This window comes from Cydia amplana, chromosome 8, assembly GCF_948474715.1.
Source record: "Cydia amplana chromosome 8, ilCydAmpl1.1, whole genome shotgun sequence".
NCBI lineage: Eukaryota > Metazoa > Arthropoda > Insecta > Lepidoptera > Tortricidae > Cydia > Cydia amplana.
The window spans coordinates 18,866,229-18,887,176 of record NC_086076.1 but is presented as its reverse complement, the minus strand read 5'-3'; the positions used below and the strand labels follow the sequence as shown (position 1 = coordinate 18,887,176).

Sequence of the window (20,948 nt, the reverse complement as noted above, 5' to 3'; positions counted from 1 at the left end):
CTAGCTGAACCCACTGCCCCTTAAAGACAAAAAAGATAAATAATACTATATTTTAATTTATTTGTAAAAGATGAATGTGACGTGAAATACTTATTGAATTCGGGTTTTACTTTACGAAACAAAATATTGTTATTCCGTTCAATTTCCACACAGCAAATTGTATCAAATAGTTGATAACTAATTTGATTCTCTTTTTTCTTGTCACAGCAACAATTTACGTAAAAGCCTCAAAGGATCTCATATTTCTGTCACTCAGATCTAAAATTGACGCGTTTTTATCTTTTGCCGTCATGGCAGTCACTACTTTCTAACAAGTAGGTAATGTGTATGTAAGTTCGTTAGTAAAGGTATCGTTCGGATTCAGACTGTCTGCCGTATTCGAACTTCAAGATATTCACAAGAGACGACACGTACTAGATCCATTCTAGATACATTATAGTTTAGATTTCAACTAGTTCTCTTTTGCAGCGCAATTCGGGCAACCAATGTCACTTTTACGATAGATCGTGTTAGATATCTATTAGATGTGAATTAGATCTCTAAGTAATATCTTGTGGAAATCGTTCAAGAGTAATCTTCAGAATCGCGGAAATGTCAAATTTGACAGGTTAGATTTTAAACATATCGTTATCGTATCTTGGCGATGTCTAATAGATGTCTATTACAAAATCCGAACCGGGCCCTGTACCTGCATTACTGCAGAAATAATGTGACGCGACATTGCTGCCGGAAATGTCAACATTCCGGGCACAAATGTCGCGTTACAATACTGCTGCAACGATGGTACTGGCTGCATTACTGTAGTAGGAACGTGATATCCATACAAAATACAACAAAATGGTCGATTTCTATTACAAGCTTTTATATGTTTATCTTGCCCTGCTTTAAGCTGAAATTTGGCATAGGTACATATGTAAATTGGATGATAATGCAATATTACGATGAGATGGAGCTGATCTGATGATGGAGGCAGGAGGTGGCCATGGGAACTCTGTGATAAAACAACGCAAACTAATTGTGTTTGGAGTTGTTAGAATGGTCTCGATGAGTATTAGTTGCCTGTTGAAAGAAAAGTATAGTCAGCGATAAAAGCTTGTACCTAAATTAAATTTTTGCCGAAAACTTATTCACTTTTATTTATACCTTAACTTCTTTGTTTCAGCGTAGTCTAACTTTACTAAGTTCAATATAAAATTTCATCGCATATTTTACAACTTTTGCCATTATTCTCCTCATGCCTAATGCACATTTTACTGAAAGTCTGAATGCATCGCAATGGTGAAAGATAAAACAAAATGGATGAAATACTTCTGTTTCTACATATTCTTGAGTAAACCAAAACAAATATCACACGCATTAAGTGTAGGTATTCTATGAAACAGTTATAGTTAGATAAAACTCGTATAAACATTTATTTAAATCTGTTAAGTATTCAATTAATGTAAATTAAGAGGATAATGAATGACCACTTCTCCATACAAACGTAGTCCCCATTTATCTCTCTGAATATTGATATTATGGAAAATATGTTAATACAATTTAATGTACCTATATAATATTAACCATAGCTACGCCCCTGCATTTGACTTCGTCAAGCTATTAGAACAGAATAGAATAGAATAGAATAGAATAAAATTATAATATTCATGAACACAAAATAGAAAATTATAATACATAACAGAGAAACATAAAGGATAAGGTGCCACGAAATGGTCTCACCTCAGCATGTTGCTGGCGACTTTTAGCGCTGATCTCTTAGACAATGGTAGATAATTTGGATGCATAGTCTGATACGCTACTTTTGGTGCTAACTGCACCTTAAATAATAATTCAATCTAAACACAAACTCATACGTATCCATGAGTAAAACAAAACAAATTATAAGCACGATTTTACAATCAAACCAATTATATTTACCAATTATAAAACTCAACATGGAGCGTATCAATATCTAATTAACGTAAACGAAATGGAAGCCATTCCCAGCAAAGCAATTTGAATAATGGCGACGGAAGAGGCGGATATCCGGCCGCTGGTATATTCTATCTGTCAGCTCCCACGGCTCATATATGAGCCAGAACGCTTATGGTGACGTCATATCGTGGGATTCGACAGGTTAAGAGAAAATATCTATTGCACGCCGTTTTCGTAGCCCTAAGTGACATGACTGTTCCGACGGCAATCGGAATGCGATACGGGCTCATCGCGCTAATCAGCTAATTGGAACTGGCACGTGTGACAGTGTTCATTCATTATACAGCACTGGTTGAACGTTTCCGAAAAGGACCTTTACTATTGGTATTTCACTATTCGGGCACGCTCGGCTGAAGCAATAGAGAAAAGAATACATAGATTGCTTACTCCATACATCAGTTTTAGGGATTGCAAACCGGTCCGGCGGAACCGGTAATCCGGCCGGATCCGGTACATTTTTCAAGCTACCGGATGCGGTAAAAGGAATAAAAGCGCTAAAATATAAAACAACAGCTTAAAACACTGCTAAAATTTAAAAGTTCTCGCCAATATTCGAACGTATTTCTATTTTAATGCTCCCCTCCCCGCGTTCTTGCTCGCAAACAGCAACACAACAACTTGTTTGTTAGTTGACGCCAGTCTTCTACTGACGAAATATGTGTCATCGTAGCGTAGTGTTGGTTGAAAATTGAGATTCCCGTGCACCGTAAGTAAGTACTGAATTGTTTTATATTTAATTAATTGTGTTGTTACATGATAATATAACGTACATGTTGTTTCGTTTCATTTAGTACATACCATTATAGCCCAGTTATAATAAGTGTTAACTGCATTTAAAATAGAATGAAGAAATATTTATAAGACTTCATTCAGAATCAAGTTAAATGTTTTGTCAAATTTAAAGTAAATAGAATATAATGTTATTTTGTTATTATTATGCTACTAAATAAAGCGAAGAATTGAAAGCACCTTTTTGTGGGAGTTGTGGGGCTATAGATATTTTAAGAGAAAAAGAAGATTTGAATTTGTGAGACTGATTATTGTAATAAGACTTCATGGTTACGTAATAAAAACGTTGATTTTTGAAACCTGAAACTGTCGTTTTATTAACCCATTAGAAAAATATCCTTAACTGCGCATATAACGCTAAAAAAACATAATAAAATACGTGTCTGGACGAATTTTTCATCCACAATACCAATCCGGCCGGATCCGGCCGGATCCCAGGATTGAGGCCAAAATCCGGCCGGATCCGGCCGGATTCGAAACCAGACCGGATTGATGAAGATAAGATAAAAGATTTTTATTCGTGACGTTCACAAAACATGTACGAACATGTACAGACAACAACAGCAAGAACAGAAGAGAACAATAAGTGTGCATCACGAAATGGACCCAACTCAGCATAATGCTAGCTATAAAGCCAGCGCTGGTCTTCCGTAGGGCCCATTCGGTGATGCCACGACAGATAACACAAAAAGATAGGATTGCAATCCCTAATCAGTTTTGATACCAAAAAGACACTTAATTTCAGTGTCTACATCTAGCATTGAGTAACGGAACTGCTAAGTTAGCTACTAAAGTACTGCTACTTGACAATAGATGTAGCACCGACCGGAAAGTCTTATGCTCAACAACATAAGACTTTCCGGTCGGTTTAAATTCAAAACTGATGTACGGAGTGAGCACTCTTGTCTTACTATATTTCTCTATGGCTGAAGACTGTGCTGTGTCAAGCAGTCCGCGGTCAAAAGCATAGTCCTATGAACTTATGACGACAATATTTACTGGTTTCACTATAAATAAGGCTCCGTCACACAGGCGCGTTATCCGGGCGGGGCGTGAGCGTTTTAAATGTAAAAGCGGCGCGCCCCGCTCACGGCCCGCCCGGAAAACACGCGTTTGTGACGAAGCCTTAAGCGATAGTGTATGAAATGATAGAGATGATATGAAACGAACGCAATTGTGAATGATTAGATGACGGGCGACAGAGGGGTGTGGAAGAAAAAGCGAATGATGATGATAAGCGATACCTGAACGAAATCTCTTTATGGAAAAATCTAGAAATGATACTAAGTAGGTGTTAAAATGACAGTGCGATTGTAACCTTATCCCTAATTGAGAAAAGGATAACAAATAACACCCCGTAAATCTTTGAGGAAATTTTCCCTTCCAATTTAAATTCAACAAAGAAAATTATATTTCAAAAACTTTTTCCTTGCATCCCAATTCCCGTACGCTGGCCGCGCATTTTCATGTAAATGACCCGTAAAGGTGAAACATAAAAATAAAAGCGCAATTCGCCTTAATGACTTATTTGTTTGTAGTGCAGGGCGTTGCCGTTTGGGGGGCACTTAGCCTTTATACGGGCCGTTCCGCAACTTTTAAGTGGTTATACATGAGGGTTTTTGGGTTCCGTGTCTGAGAAATACGATGCTTTGCCGAGTAATGAGAAAAAAGAAGAGTAACAAATATATGTAAAATTGGTTTTTATTCAAATAAACAGATAAATATCGATATAGACGAAATAAGACTAGTGGTTTTGTCAGCTGTTATAGACCTCGCGAGCATAACTTAAAACTGAATAAATGCATGGCCTATTTCTATTAATTTCCAAACATTTACCTCGATAGTAAATATGGCCCCAGAGCACAAAACATGACATGGTCTTATGAAATTGAAAGTTTTACGAACTAGGTATGTGACTCAGTCGACTCACAACACTAATGATATTCGTTTTGCAATATTCGTTTCCGCTTACATTTACTAATGGATTAGACTTGATGTGGATGAGATGCTTAAACCATTGTCCTGCAGGTATATTATGGATGGCTTTATCCACGTGACAAAATAACCGTCCCTTTTTAACACAGCGCGATTGAAAGTGACGGACACCGTTTTATCACACTGTCACGTAGACAAGGACGACTGCCATATCCGAACTGGATTAAAATGAACTGTGGAATGAATTGTCGCCTGCGGTATTTCCGGACCGATACGACCTTCAAGAAAAGAGCGTACTCTCATCTTGAAGGCCGGCAACGCGCTTGGTGTTGCGGGTGTCCATGGGCGGCGGTAATCGCTTACCATCAGGTGATCCGTATGCTCGTTTGCCTCCTATATCATAAAAAAAATTGCAGAATGTAAATTTTCATACTTTTTAGAGCATGAAAATATTCCATTATCTTTCGCTGTCATTGCCAATTATTTTCCAAGCACTCGAATCAAATGTAAAGAAATAATGCAAACAGCCTCAATCGCGATGACAATGTTCACAATGTTTACGACAAAGGAAAGACAAGACATTTATACTTTGCAAAGAAAGAAAATGGAAACCTCACAAAATGTAAAGAAAACTAATTAAAAGTTCGTTCGTAATAAACCGGGTAGAGTAAACAAAGAGAGCTCGAGATATTTTATAAGGTTGAAAATGTGGGAAGACTAATAAGTTAATATATTTAATATGTTCAGTAAGTTAAAACCGGCGATTTCGGGCATTTTATATTTCAATCCTTTTTAGCCGTTAGCCAAAAACAACAGAAACGACCTATTGCTAAAAAGCTAATTCAAACATTTCAAACTTACATTTAACATCAAAATTATCTACTTAAGTAGACGATGTCCGCCGCGCGTTCATTTCGCTCATAGGTACTTATCCGTACCTATATGTATTTGGGCAAGCGAGACGCATTGACGACCTGCTGTATTCGAACTTCAAGATATTCACAAGAGACGACACGTACTAGATCCATTCTAGATACGTTATAGTTTAGATTTCAACTAGTTCTCTTTTGCAGCGCAATTCGGGCAACCAATGTCACTTTTACGTTAGATAGTGTTAGATATCTTTTAGATCTGAATGGATCTCTAAGTCATATCTTGTGGAAATCGTTCAAGAGTATCTCCAGAATCGCGGAAATGTCAAATTTGACAGGTTAGATCTTAAGGTAAACATATCGTTATCGTATCTTGGTGATGTCTAAAAGATATCTAAATCCGAATCGGGCCCGACGAATCAGGTAGGCTGAAGGCATCTAATGCAAAAAATAATGTATTAGAATAGTCTTTTCAGAACACTAAACTTGATATTTGGCGAAAAACATTTTGCTAATTATGTTAAAACAGCGGAATTACCGTGAAAGTATTCTGCAGCTGAATTATTACTTTACATAAATCAGAGTTTAACACATTTACTGACAGTTACCCACTTGGCGGGTGGCTGTTCGTAGGCGCTTTTCGCTACGAAGCGAAAAAAAAACATCATCGGCTACATTCGCAGTCTACAGTATTATGACGTCATGATAGAGGTCATACATAATAAATATAATGTTTCAGCTGTCAAAATCGCTTCTATGTTTATTTCTTTTATTGATCAAATTTGAGTAAAGGGGTAAAGGGTAAAATAAAGTTTTTATAAAAGCAAACTAACTATTTTGATTTCATTTCGATCCCATAACAAAATATAAATAAAGCTAAATTGAGAGCTTAATTTCAGATCAAACGTCAAAATAAATATGGATTGATACTGTAAATGCTATTCTTGACTGGTCTGGTCGCAAAGTAATTTTAGAAGCAAAATATTGGTAGACTACATCCGAGTTTCCATTTCAATTTTGAACTGGAAAACATTGCTTTGTCTTCGAGCTAGGATCGTTGAAAGATAATCATTTATGCAAAAGGATTTCCGCACTCGAGCAGGATTTGGATTAGATTCTAAATTCGGTGGAATAAATTACGGTACACGTAACCGCCACGGAAAATTCGGTACAGAAACTAGTGTCGCGACGGAAAATCAGTTTGAATAGCACGTGACACCGTAAAAGCAACGTCTGCAACGCACATGAACACTGATTCAAGTGTGAATGCAGGAGCTGTTAAGCTTAACTTAGCTTTTAGCTGTTAGATTTAAGAAGACAGGGTCTTAGATACCTTATCGCGTTGAACTGATGGTTGATATATTCATTAGATAATTCTCAGTAATGTATTGATAGCAAAAACCTTATTATTATATTTTTGTAAGGACTACAGAAAAAATGAAACGTCACCTCTTACACAACATAGGGGGTACTCGCATACCGGTTAACCATATTACTCACTCTGCTATGTGTAAATCAGTTACTTACGTAGAAATAATATTAAATTAATGCAAATACCAAGACAAGAAGAAGTAGCACTCACCCACAAGATATCCAAGTTGACTGATCATAGGGTTAGTGTTCACTTGGCACGTGTAGTACTCTTCCCTTCTTGCTGAATGTAGAAGCCAAATCATAGTATTGTCGTAAGAGACAAAAACTCTTCAACTATCGAGAAAGTGATGGTAGGCGAGAATCCGTAAGAGATAGCAAGACAAGAAGAAGACAGTAACACTTACCAACAACTTGTAGATATCCGACTTGACTGATCATAGGGTTAGTGTTCACTTGGCACCATTAGTACCCCCTATCTTCTTGCTGAACCTGGCTTACATGTAGAAGCCAAATCATAGCATTGTCGTAAGAGACAATGAAACTCTTCAACCATCGACAAAGTGATGAAAGGCGAGAATCAGTAAGATATAGCAAGACAAGAAGAAGACAGTAACACTTACCAACAACTTGCTATCCGACTTGACTGATCATAGGGTTAGTGTTCACTTGGCACATGTAATACCCCCTATCTTCTTGTTGCACCTGGCTCACACGGAGGAGACAAATCATAGCGTTGTCGTAAGAGACAAAGAAACTCTAAGAATCAGTAAGAGATAGCAACACAAGAAGAAGACAGTAACACTTACCAACAACTTGGAGATATCCGACTTGACTGATCATAGGGTTAGTGTTCACTTGGCACATGTAGTACCCCCTATCTTCTTGTTGCACCTGGCTCACATGGAGGAGCCAAGTCATGGCGTTGTCGTGGGAGACGGAGAAACGTGCAAGCCGCGTGATGACGTGGCGGTGGATGGTGAGGATCATCTGGCGGTCGATGTGGATCCAGGCCACCTGGAACAAATAAATAGTATTTAGTTATTAAATGTGAAGTAGACTTGGAAAACGAAGTAAAGGAAAACCTTCTACTAGATGACGGAATAAAAAATTCCATCAACAACATTATATGTGTCAAAGATGCAAATCTCGCAACGTAATTCTTCTACCACAAAAAAAGTTTCGAGTTATTTTAGTCGCGGTGTGTTAGCGGTCGACATGATATTTTCTATGACGGCTGATCGGTGATCACGTGGTGCTTTCCATAGACGAAGCGCCGGAAGCTTCGGCCCGACCCCGGCTCGGTCTAGCGTGAGTCATCCTTAATGGATCCTTGCATCCATGCTAACAACGTCAAATAGGTACTGTAATGCCGCGCAAGAGGTTTGACATACATAATTACAGAACTTTATTTTAGAAGATACTGAACTTCCATCATTGCCTATTTCGAAACAATAAACGTAGTCAGTACCTAAGCCATAGGTCCGTGTAAACCAATTCTCCCTCAAGGCATCATGCCTAACTGAAGGTTTTTACTACAAAATATTTAGTATAAACGGCAAAAACAAGAATTAATCTTGTTACAAACTAACACAAAAGGCTTTAAAAAGTTTATTCCGATAAAAAGGTAAGCCAGTTCTAATTATGGTGAAATTTCATCGTCCTTGTTTAAAAACTGGTCTGAAAAAAGTTTCACACTTTAAACACTTATTATAAAGCGACAAGGTATTTTTTAATTTCGGTTAGAAGTTTTATTCTATTTTGCTCCGTACTTATTATCCCTAGTGGCGAATACTTGAGGCTGTAAAATTTTTAATCATTATCTAACCTACTTTAGGTTTGATCGTTACATTTAACATAACCTACTCGTACTTTCATTTCAAGTTATACTAAAATAGCGTAACAGGGTTAACCGGTGCCTGTAGCAGAACTAAATATATTATGACAGATAACTACGTTAAACTTATATACGGTATTAGAAAGCGTCGTAGTCTTATTTCAGTCATCAATTTCTTTTTTAATAAGTATGTTATGCAAAGAAAACAGTTTTGTGTGACTCTTAACTAAAACGATTTGATTAATGATCTACTTAATACTTTATCCCATTACCTTTTAAAACATTACTACCATCTATATCCCAAACACGTACTATCGGAAATGGAATTCAAACCACACGATCCCTTACCATTACATAACCTCTGTTAGAGTAATGTCATTCTCTGCACCGGTTTTCAATTTATGGATAATTTGCGATTTGGCGCCGCTGCCACGTCGATTGAATACGGTTGAATGACGTTGAATCTATTACGGCTTAACGCATCACGGAAACTGATTCTCTTTTGACAATTTGACATAGTTTCCATCGTATTTTGATACGACCTCTTGTCGTGTCATCGGGCATCTAAGGGTAGAATGACATAGTCTGTCAGCATCGAGCCGCATTTTATATATGAGAAATCGCTCGTTAGTATGAAGATGCGTACGCATGCTTTCAGCTTCAGATGTGATTCCACCCTAAAGGGGCCCACTGATGATCAGTCCGCGGGACGATATTGGCCTGTTAAACGCAAAAGGTGACAGCTCCGAACAACTGACAAGCCGATATCATCCGGCGGACTGCATAAGTGGGCCCCTTAACACGCGCGAATAAGTACGAGCGAACAATCTTTTGAAACGACTCCTAGAGGCCAATTCGAACTGTGATCGCGACATTAAAACGATATTTTAATGATATCAGTCGCCCGTGAATTTCGCCCGTAACTACTTGTTCGTACATTTATCTGGAAAAATAATATTTTGCTTACTTAAATAGCTCCGTAGCGAATGAAACGCAACTGTCACTGTCGCACTTTAGTGAGGATGAGCTAGTCCATTCCGTAATACCTAGGAAACGTTTGCATGTCAACTAATTTAGCTTTATTTTGGTCTCTATGTATAAACAGTGTACTTATAGCTGCATCCTTTGGACCAAGGTAAATATATCTTCATTTACCACGTAAGTATCACAACCTCTATACACAGTGAGACGCCTTAAAACGCTTTGAGTGCTCAAACAGCTAAATAACCGCTCAACCTTTCAACTTTAATTCGGAGAGCAAACAAAGGTATACTCCTTACTTTGACAGAGTCACAACTGCGTTAAATTTACCCGCAGGGTTAGGACCGTATCGCTGCCGCACTGCGCCGCCGATACCGACTGCATATTTTATGTGCCCGGGCGAAGGCATCCTACAATCCTTGCGTACTCTTGCGAACTTTGGTTTTAGCTCGTGTGCTCGTATGTGTGTATGTGTGTGTGTGTGATTACACAGTCATATAAATTTCAGCGCACTGTAACTAGTTTTTAGACTTTGGAAAAGATGAAGCACTGCCAATGGTAGGTGTGCCGGTCAGCAGAAAATTATCAGCGCGGGATGATAACAAGACATACGTTAGCGCACGCGCTGGTCCAGTTAAGGTACTAATTAAACAAAAGTTCTTTTTTTCTACGTCTAATAGTTACCAAAAGTTATCTTTGATTCACGACAGTTTAAATTCGATTACCTAGGAATATTCGGTTTAAAGAACTTTATAGCATAAGAAATTACAAAAATTTCACTTATAAGACAAGTTATAAATCTTCTTCTTCTTCTTATTTAAGAGCTGTACTCTTGTCGGTGGAGCAATCTCCAACTCATCCGGTCCTCTGCCAACTCCTTAACCTTCTGGTATGACACGACCTGAACCTTTTCTTTTATTTGGTTGAAATATTTTTTCCTCGGTCTTCCTCTCCTTCTCTTTCCCTCTATTTTTCCTTCTATGATGTTCTTAAGGAACAGGTCGTGTCTTAGCAGATGTCCAATTAGTATTTCTCTTCTATTTTCTATTGTATTTATTATAATTCTTTTCTCTTTAATCCTGTCGAGAACCCTAACATTTGATATTTTTTCTGTCCAACTAATCCCTTCCATTCTCCGCCAATACCACATTTCGAAGCTTTTCAATCTTTCTATATCTCTTTGTGTCAGTGTCCACTTTTCGCAGCATCGTTATAAATAGATAACTAAAATTAATTAGAAGTTACGTAATAAGCAAGCACTTATATTATAGACCAGTACCTTTAAAAACACACAGTTGTACTCGTAACTCTCTCAAAGACTAGATAGATGGTGTAATGTTGTACCGTAAAACGGGGTGAGTAGGTTTCGCGGGGAGAAGTGGGTTATGAATGGGGAGAGAAGGTTTGAGAGGGGGGTGAGAAGGGATTTTAAGGCTACTGCTACAAAAATAATGTATTCCAATTTAAAATGGAGCTATAGTAATACGCATAATAAAAAAAATCGATCCAACAATCTTCCAAAATCACCTTTGTATGAAAATCCCTCTCACCCCAAATACGAGGCACTACGGGGTGAGGTGGGTTTACCTCTTTATCGTCAAAGTTATGAAATGGAACTACCCAAAATAAAATAAAAACTAAAATACAAACGTCCTGAACACTTATTATTATATATACACCATTCAGTTTTCATATGTAAAAATAAAATGTTATCGAGGTTTGAATTTCAGTTTTGACCCTACTCACCCCATTTTACGGTACTTTACTAACTTTACTTCACCGTAGATATTCCTTGTGCACTCAGTCTGAGGTAAAGCAATAGGAACCGACCTTTAACAATCTAATGATGTAAAGTTATGATAAACTGGGGCATAACTCAGCGAGCCCCCGCAGTTATTTAGCACCTTCTCTGTTAGACTCTTGAGCGGAGATAATTCCCGGGATTGAAATTGTTCATTTAGTTTCGGTTGTTAAGTTTAAAGAGGAACAATTTTATAGGGAAACGCAAAGGTGCGTTAATACCTATCTAACATTTTTAATTCACACTTTACCTTTGCGTATTTTAATTAAAAAAAGTTTTGGAATCTTATGTCTGTCTAAAACACGGTACGGAATAGTTATTTTCGATACAAGTGCGAAAAAGAGGAAATTCGAAACGAGTGGCGATACATTAAAACACGACCGAAGGGAGTGTTTTAAATCGACACGAGTTGCGAATTACCTATTCGCACGTGTATCGAACAACGTTTTACAGTACATATGGCACTTTAAAGTTTCGACATACGCACAAAAAGTGCTATTTTATGTACTAGTGCGGAAAAGTAGCCCCATATGTACTGTAATAGTTATTTTCGATACAAGTGCGAAAAAGAGGAAATTCGAAACTAGTGGCGATAAATTAAAACACGACCGAAGGGAGTGTTTTAAATCGACACAAGTTGCGAATTACCTATTAGCACGTGTATCGAACAACGTTTTACAGTACATATGGCACTGTAAAGTTTCGACATACGCACGAAAAGTGCTATTTTACGCACTAGTGCGGAAAAGTAGCCCCATATGTACTGTAATATATTTTACAGTGTTTTAATTTATCGCCACTCGTTTCGAATTTCCTCTTTTTCGCACTTGTATCGAAAATAACTATTTTTTTGCAATCGATGCTTCCCGTTCGGATAAAAATAGTCGTAAAGTTGTAAATAGATAGAAATTTTCTTCCAGCCGGGCTAGCACATGATTGGCTCGACAGTATCTCGCGGCGAGATAGACTACCCGTCCCTCTTTTATTAACATAGTTAGAAAAAGACGGGTAGTCTATCTCGCCGCGAGATACTCTCGCACCAATCGTGTGCTAGGACTGCTGGTAGAAAGAAATACGAATTTTTGCTGTAGGTACCTATATAGGTACAGCAAACTGCCACGTAAAATAATATTTTTTAGATTGTGATTTAATAACTTTCTTAAAACTTAAATTTGAATATTCAAACAATAAAAAAAAAATATCGATAGACAATCAATACGAATCTAATCAAATCTTAGTAGCGCCTACACTACCAGTAGATAGTTATGCCAAATACTTTCCAGAGGGTAAATTAGCACCTTACAAAATGGCAGCAAAATAAATCCGAGCTAACTGGCCACCATGCGACCTCAGCCCCCGATGCTCCGGAATCTGGCAGTTACAGAGGCATCCGAATAGAACGGACATTCGGAATGCAAATTATCATTTGCTGCTTGCATTGTCCCTAATTGCTGCACTGAATTTTGGCGAAATATTGTAACTGTATTTTGGAAATATGATTTGACCGAGTGTTATCTCATCTGTGATCTATTCTGCATTAACGATAGTCACGAGCGTAAAAAGTTATATAAACGCGTGGTCCTGATTATGTTTGCGTTGCTATACCTGCGTAGAAAACAGTACGTGAATTTTAGTATATTTCGTTGCAGTTGACTGTATGTATACAATTTGGCTACACATAATAGCGAGCAGTTTGAAGAAAAATATAACAATAAATAAAACTGTTATTCTAGTCTAAAGTATACTAAATCTACTGTATACTAAAGAGTTTAGTATACAAATTCAGTAAAAATAGATAGGTACGAGTGCTTGTTGATTACCGTAACAAAACCCTAACTAGTCCACCAGACACAAAAACAGTAAAAAGTTGCAACTTGGCAAACACAAACAAAACCAAACATTTTTGGTCCCAAATTCCGTAGACCACAAATCGTCAACCCAAGAGCGCAAACAGCACATCAGACTATTTGTCCCATCGTCTCTGTTTGCTCTTCTACTTAAGCTCTTACACCAATATTTACAACCGCGAAATCAAAATGTCTATCATTAAAATTCGGCAACGTAAACTCTGTAATCCCATACTTAATCAAAGTAAACGGCACGTGAACAAACACGAAAGAAGCATAACTCGGAGCAAGTGAAAAGTTGCTTCTTGCGGAGTCGCGCTAAGCCAAGCTAAGCCTCTTTGCCCCTTTTTATTCCTCCACATACTCACCAGGCATGATGTTCCCAGCGCTTATCGAAAGCGCCTCAATCCAGGGATAAAGTCGTGAAAATATTTGTAATACAAACAACCAAAAATTTTTAAAAATATCACAGACCAATACGAGTGCATCGAGAGTTATGTATTGAATTCCGATCGTAATCTGTAGGATGTGACACAATTAGATAGTGTCAGCTGTGTTATTATTTAGTTACTAACGCTATCGTATTGTTGTAAATGTGTCAGGACAATCAAATCCTTTGCTAAGGCCTAACACATATCTCAGGCGATTTTACATGTAAATAAAAATGAAATGTATAAACAACAACATAGTTTATACATTACATTTTTATTTACATTACAAATCTGCTTCATACAGCCAAACCTACAAAGTAGCTGACCATAGTATCAAGTGCTTCAGTCAAATGGTAGACCACATTTTCATAAAGCAAAATGCTTTGTGAACGATAAGAATAGCAGAGCAATTTTAAACTACACGGCTCGCTTAGCGACGCTTCTATGATAAGTTTGTTTAAATGTTTGCCAACTTGACAAAAACTAGTCGAACGCGCTGCAATGAAAACTTTACGGGGCGGCGACAACGCTTAATGTTTGTCGTAAAAACGGGCCGAGTTCGCACCGCCGTCGCAAAAACGCAGTAAAAATTTACTTTGCTACAAAGGTTATAAAATTTGCACGCTGTAAACACTACGTTTGGGATTTCAACGAACAGCTACGACTTTGTAATGTAAGTTGAAATAATATTTAGCGATGCTATTTTAATGATTCAGACTTTTTTGTAAGCAAAGACATTTAATTTCGAAGTCATATTTTTTTTCAATACGTTTTTAATATTATACGTATTTCTTGATCACTTGAACAAGTAGAATACCTTAAAGATAGTAAATCTTCAGGACTTAACTTAGTTCATCTACAATTTCGTGGTGAGAAATCGAATTTGCAAACTAGGTACCTACTTAATCTAGAATGTTAAGTGGCGCCTGGGCCTTTAATAATGATAAATAATTTATTAGCAACATTGAGTAGGGTAGGTATGAATTTTGGAAAAAAGTGTTGACGCCGATAGCAATGTCAGTAGTATGAATAAGAATCTTATCAGACCGTATTTTTATTTTTATTTTGAGAGGTTTTTGAAGGCTTAAATCGGGTTTTTAATAAAAATTGTGGTTTCAAAATAACTGGATGGACTTTAACAATTATCGCATTGTTTTTTCTCTTTATGAAACTAAATACCTTTGTACTTTTTACTTTTTTTTTGTTATTTTTAATATTCTTTTTTGTTCAATAAAGAGTTCTACTACTACTACTACTAAATGTAACTAACACTTGTTGTTAATGTTAGAATTTACTTAGAATTGTTTCATGTATTAATGTCGCTTAATTTTGATACGTTTTTATTAAATAGACTAGGTAGTATTATAACTTTGTATTTATTTATAGTAAAGATAAAAAGATAAAGCTAGTTTATTTTCTAAGTAGGTACTTGGGCATATTACGATGCGCTTATGAACGTCAGATAACGCAACGCCGGCTAGTATCTAGGTATACCGCCTTGGATATAGTTCTCAATATCACAAACCTAGATTAATTTAGGACTGTTTCTTTACCTTGGCTTTTACACTACATCTCGACCATTCTTGATCCATTGTGCCAGCCCTCTAATTAGAGTTCACTAGACAGTTATCTTGACTTAAGAATTACAGATGTATAATTTTCTCTGTCATGGCTGTCGTCTCAAGTATTTAGATATTCGAGTCCGTCTAAGTCTAAGCTAACACTGTACCGACTTCAACAGAACAAAGTGGAAGAATATCCTTATAAACGTCATAATGACATTTCCACAATATGTCATTGTAAATGTCATGCAGAGTTAGCTTGGTTCTAGCTAGCTAGTTGTTTTATAATTTTTGCACATTCCGGCCCGTACCGCTTTACAAAAAACAATACAAAACGTAATCATGGTTCATATCCCGGTCGATATAAGTCTAGTGAAACTAACCGTGAATCATTCAAGACTGTTATCGTCCCCACGTATTTTTTTCCTTTTATCAAAAATGCCAATTTTATTTAAATTGTCATATCCAGGCCTCGGAGTTTTTTTAGCACGGTAAGACTAAGGAGAGCTATGGAGTCTTTGTTAACATTAAAATTAAATTCATACTCATACTCATCCTCATTAATTAAGTTCGTCCGAATCGTTTTATAAATACTTAGACTACTTATATGTAATTAAGTCTGTTTACATATATTTAATTAAATGTTATATTATAAAAAAGTAATAATATGTATATGTGTATGTTAATATTATTATATTACCCATATTGCAGTGTCATCGCTCCAATATTTTATTTAAGTACTTAACGTACCTACATACTATAATTACTGTTAAGATATTGATATTGGTGTCTTGAAAATGATGCCCATGAATGCGACTTACGACGTTTATACTGCCCATTATGTGTGAACGAACTGTTTTGTAGACGTAAGGAAGAGTAACGCATAACTATTCTAAATAAAATATTGTAGCTCTATATCAACCTTAATGAATAATAAACAGTTTTAATATCTATGGAATATCGTTTTAATATGTCGAATACGTATTACCAATGTTTATAATCATAGGTTGCATGTCTTAAGTACTTTTTTAAGTGATAGGCCACTTATGATTAAACCTCTTTACCTAAATATGTGTATGAGTAAATCAGATGTCACATTATGTCATGAATATATAGTTACGTATTTCGTTATTGTGATGATCGCTGATATTTATTAGGTCTAGAGCTGTACATAATTTACTTGTACTTAATTAATGAGGATGAGTATGAGTATGAACTTAATTTTAATGTTAACAAAGACTCCATAGCTCTCCTTAGTCTTACCGTGCTAAAAAAACTCCGAGGCCTGTCATATCCATCTGTAGGCCGATATCAATTAGTAATAAAATAAATTAATTAAAAATTAAAAAACACGACTGCAGTTTAAAAGCGAACTGAAAAGCTAGAAATAATTTTTAGTTATGTTAGGTACTCAACTTAATGAATGTAAAATAGAATATAAGTGTTCAGTCAGGGTCATAAACAGCAATCGGAAAAGTTTAGGCTCATTTAGGATCGTGACTGTACCTGCATATTTTATTTCGATTGCAGTCGGGGACCTGTGAATGGGAAAATTTCAATATATCAAGGTCCCCGACTGCAATCGAAATAAAATATGCAGGTACAGTCACGATCCTAAATGAGCCTAAACTTTCCCGATTGCTGTTTATGACCCTGACTGAACACTTATATTCTATTTTACATTCATTAAGTTGAGTACCTAACATAACTAAAAATTATTTCTAGCTTTTCAGTTCGCTTTTAAACTGCAGTCGTGTTTTTTAATTATTAATTAATTTATTTTATTTTATACATTTTAGTGACCATACAAACCAACCACATTTTTTATGATTTAAGACAATTTAGTTGCTTCAAGGAAATTTCATCACGTTGATCTTTGATATGTTAGCATAAAACGTGCTTAAAAACCTAACTAGGTCTGACCCAAAAACCAAACGTATTGAAAAGTGCTATATGGCTTAATATCTCTGCAACTACATAATTATTTCCTATTAGTTGGCTTTCGGGCTTCGCAATTAAGATACTTGGGGAAGCTGCAGAAAGCGTGCACCTTTCTTATGCTCCGGGCCTTCGGCCCTACGCGAAGTTCGGCCTTCGGCCTTCGCAATTAAGATACTTGGGGAAGCTGTAGAAAGCGTGCATCTTTCTTACGCTCCAGGCCTTCGGCCCTACGCGAAGCTCGGCCTTCGGCCTTCGCAATTAAGATACTTGGGGAAGCTGCAGAAAGCGTGCACCTTTCTGCGCGAAGTTCGGCCTTCGGCCTTCGCAATTAAGATACTTGGGGAAGCTGCAGAAAGCGTGCATCTTTCTTACACTCCAGGCCTTCGGCCCTACGCGAAGCTCGGCCTTCGCCCTTCGCAATTAAGATACTTGGGGAAGCTGCAGAAAGCGTGCACCTTTCTTACGCCCCGCGGGCCTTCGGCCCTACGCGAAGCTCGGCCTTCGGCCTTCGCAATTAAGAAATTTGGGGAAGCTGCAGAAAGCGTGCACCTTTCTTACGCTCCGGGCCATCGGCCCTACGCGAAGCTCGGCCTTCGGCTTTCGAAATTAAGAAACTTGAGGAACCTGCAGAGAGCGTGCACTTTTCTTACGGTCCGGGCCTTCGGCCCTACGCGAAGCTCGGACTTCGGCCTTCGCAATTAAGATACTTGGGGAACCTGCAGAAAGCGTGCACCTTTCTTACGCTCCGGGCCTTCGGCCCTACGCGAAGCTCGGCCTTCGGCTTTCGTAATTAAGAAACTTGAGGAAGCTTCAGAGAGCGTGTACCTTTCTTACGGTCCGGGCCTTCGGCCCTACGCGAAGCTCGGCCTTCGGCCTTCGCAATTAAGATACTTGGGGAAGCTGCAGAAAGCGTGCACCGTTCTTACGCTCCGGGCATTCGGCCCTACGCGAAGCTCGGCCTTCGGCCTTCGCAATTAGGATACTTGTGGGGATGTTACAGGAAGCACGCACCTGCCTTACGCTTCGGACCGTCGGCCCTATGCGGAGTTCGGCCTTCGGCCTTCGTAATTAAAATACTCGGGGAAGTTGCAGGAAGAGCCCATCTGTCTTAAGTTTTACTTACGTACGTACTACGTACGGACACAGCTATACTACAGAATGAGAGATGAATATCATTATCTCATTCTAACAAATAGCTTTGTCCCTACTTACGTAAGTAAAACTTACAAGTGTATCTCGGGCTTTATATAAAAATTACGTATAAAAATATACGGTTATAATGACACTTTCACACTTTGTTCCGTCAAAGTCGGTACAGAGTTGTATCTGAAGACGGACTCTACAATCTCAGACTCTCTACAAAGAACTTATTTACACTTTTCTATTCCCTTAGCGCAATTTAGAACATATTGGCTTGGTTTCAAAACAAGTAAAATATGATTAATATAATACCTATGTATAATTTTTTTTTTATGATCAACGGTCAAACCACTTCCTTTTAATATCCCAACAATAGGAATATTTGGTTTTATGAGATTAGCTTTTCTTAATATATTTTGTAAATACTTACTTTCTTAAAATTGGACTTAAACCCTCATATTGTATATATATTATTGATCGTCTTTCAAAGCGCTTCATTTTGATGCCCTACTCGATGGGTTTGCAAGATATTTTTTTCTTAAGGTTGCGTAATATGGCGTATTAAGTCCGCCATATTGATTTTGTAATGACGTCACATAGCCTATGTCACCCGGGATGACGTAAGGATTCTAATGATATATCATACATCTAAATCGGTTAAGGCATTCTGAAGTTATCGTGGAATAAAGAAACTCACATACATATATACATACAAACATGAACGCTGAAAACAATACACTCTTTTTGTTTGGGCAGTCGTGTAAAAAGGAACGTAATCCGGTTACACTGTAAATCTCACTCGGGCCGCTGAGGCAAATTTGATAACGGGTCGGGTCACCTCGGACCCTTGGCGCTTATAATGCCATCTTTATTTCCCTTCTCATTCAATCGATTTCGAATTATGCTTCGTAACTTCTTTATAATATTGGTTTACGGGTTATATGTTTTACAAATAGAGTGAGACTGGACAGGGGCTTAGAGCGAGCTTGTGTGGTTATTAAAATAATCTTACACTAATGTATTTTATAATAAAGTGCCATGATAAAGAATCTCTATTCTCAAACAACTGTATGACATAATAACATAGGTAATGTTCGATATTAAACTTCCGTGAGACATATTTTAAACTGTTTAGACGACAACACGGTTTCACTCACTTGAATTTTTAGGTAATGTTATTTCAAACCACGAAGTTAAAAATCGCAGTCGGATCTGTCGGGACGGAAATCGATAAAACAATTTATTATCTACAGGAGGTTTTATAGTGATAAACCCATATACACACATCTATAATATCATTATGACAGTCTGTTTAAACCTACTATCATTCATGTTTTATTTAACATGCACATAAAATCTTCAATTTGTTAGGCAGAATGAATGGTATAGGTATTATCATGCCGCGATCAGAAAGGGATTAGAAATAACAGATTTCCATACACTTACGTCAAAATCAATATGGATTGACAGCTATCTCAATCCCTTTCTAATCGCGATTCAGTAATACCAGTTATCAGTGTTATCACAAATAACGTTTTAAGTGGGCAACTTTATTAAGCACATTTTGTGTAAGAAAGCCAAACGATAAAAAAACTTTTGAATATACCCCGTAGGCCTCTTCGAGCTTTATAAGTAGCTACTTAAATATAATTTATCAAGACTCCACCATTAAAACGTCCAGCAACTATTTACGATTTCTTCACTATTTAAAAGGCAGTATCTAGAAACGGCGTCGTAAAATATTTTAATTAATTAGGGGCCCTACTCATGAATAAGTTAATTGTAACAATGCACCCCTTCTCCCCCCTTAATTAGTGCAGGTAAGAACGTGCGGTTAATTAATATCTCAATCAAACTTAAAGTGCTTCGAGAATCTGTGTGAATGGAAGTTGGCCGAATGTGTTCTGAAAATGTAATTACTGAAGCGTTATTATAAGTCCCTGTGTGTTTTATTTTCCATGTTTTCCCTAAATGTTGCGTAGGAAGTAAAATTATTATTTGCTAATTACTTTTCAGTAGGTATCTTTCAGTGCTTAACGTTTTCAGCGCTTATTGAAAAAGTTTGTCATTTTTTTGGTGCTATTTAAACGATCAAATTGCACATGCAAAACAGCACTCTGATCATGATGTGTGAAATATTCTGCTCGGCTAAGCTGAGGGGCTACCGTGAAAACCGAATTTCGCAAATTGCGGGCATTTTTCTCTGTCACTCTACATAATTACGCCTTCATTGGAGTAAAAGAGAAAGATCCCCGCAATTTGCGAAATTCGGTGTTCTTACTTCATTTATTTTATTTGAGAATCGATAAATATATATCTTTTTATTTACTTATAATAGTGATTTAATGCAGCTGCTTTCATTAAGACATCTGATACTTTCAAAATTTATGACAAAAAGATGTGCACTTGACATCAAAACAATATATGCGATGCGAATGATAACGAACTGACATCATTCAGATATCGT

General features: G+C 37.2%; 1 protein-coding gene across 1 annotated transcript in view; it reads right to left on the bottom strand.

Annotated features, from left to right (window-relative positions):
* The window catches only part of LOC134650137 (lachesin-like), a 113,242-nt gene that overhangs the window by 35,417 nt on the left and 56,877 nt on the right, over window positions 1-20,948 (bottom strand). The window contains exon 4 of the mRNA XM_063504984.1: window positions 7,751-7,958. Within this exon, the coding sequence (XP_063361054.1) occupies window positions 7,751-7,958 (208 nt within the window). The remainder of the gene's footprint in view (window positions 1-7,750; window positions 7,959-20,948) is intronic.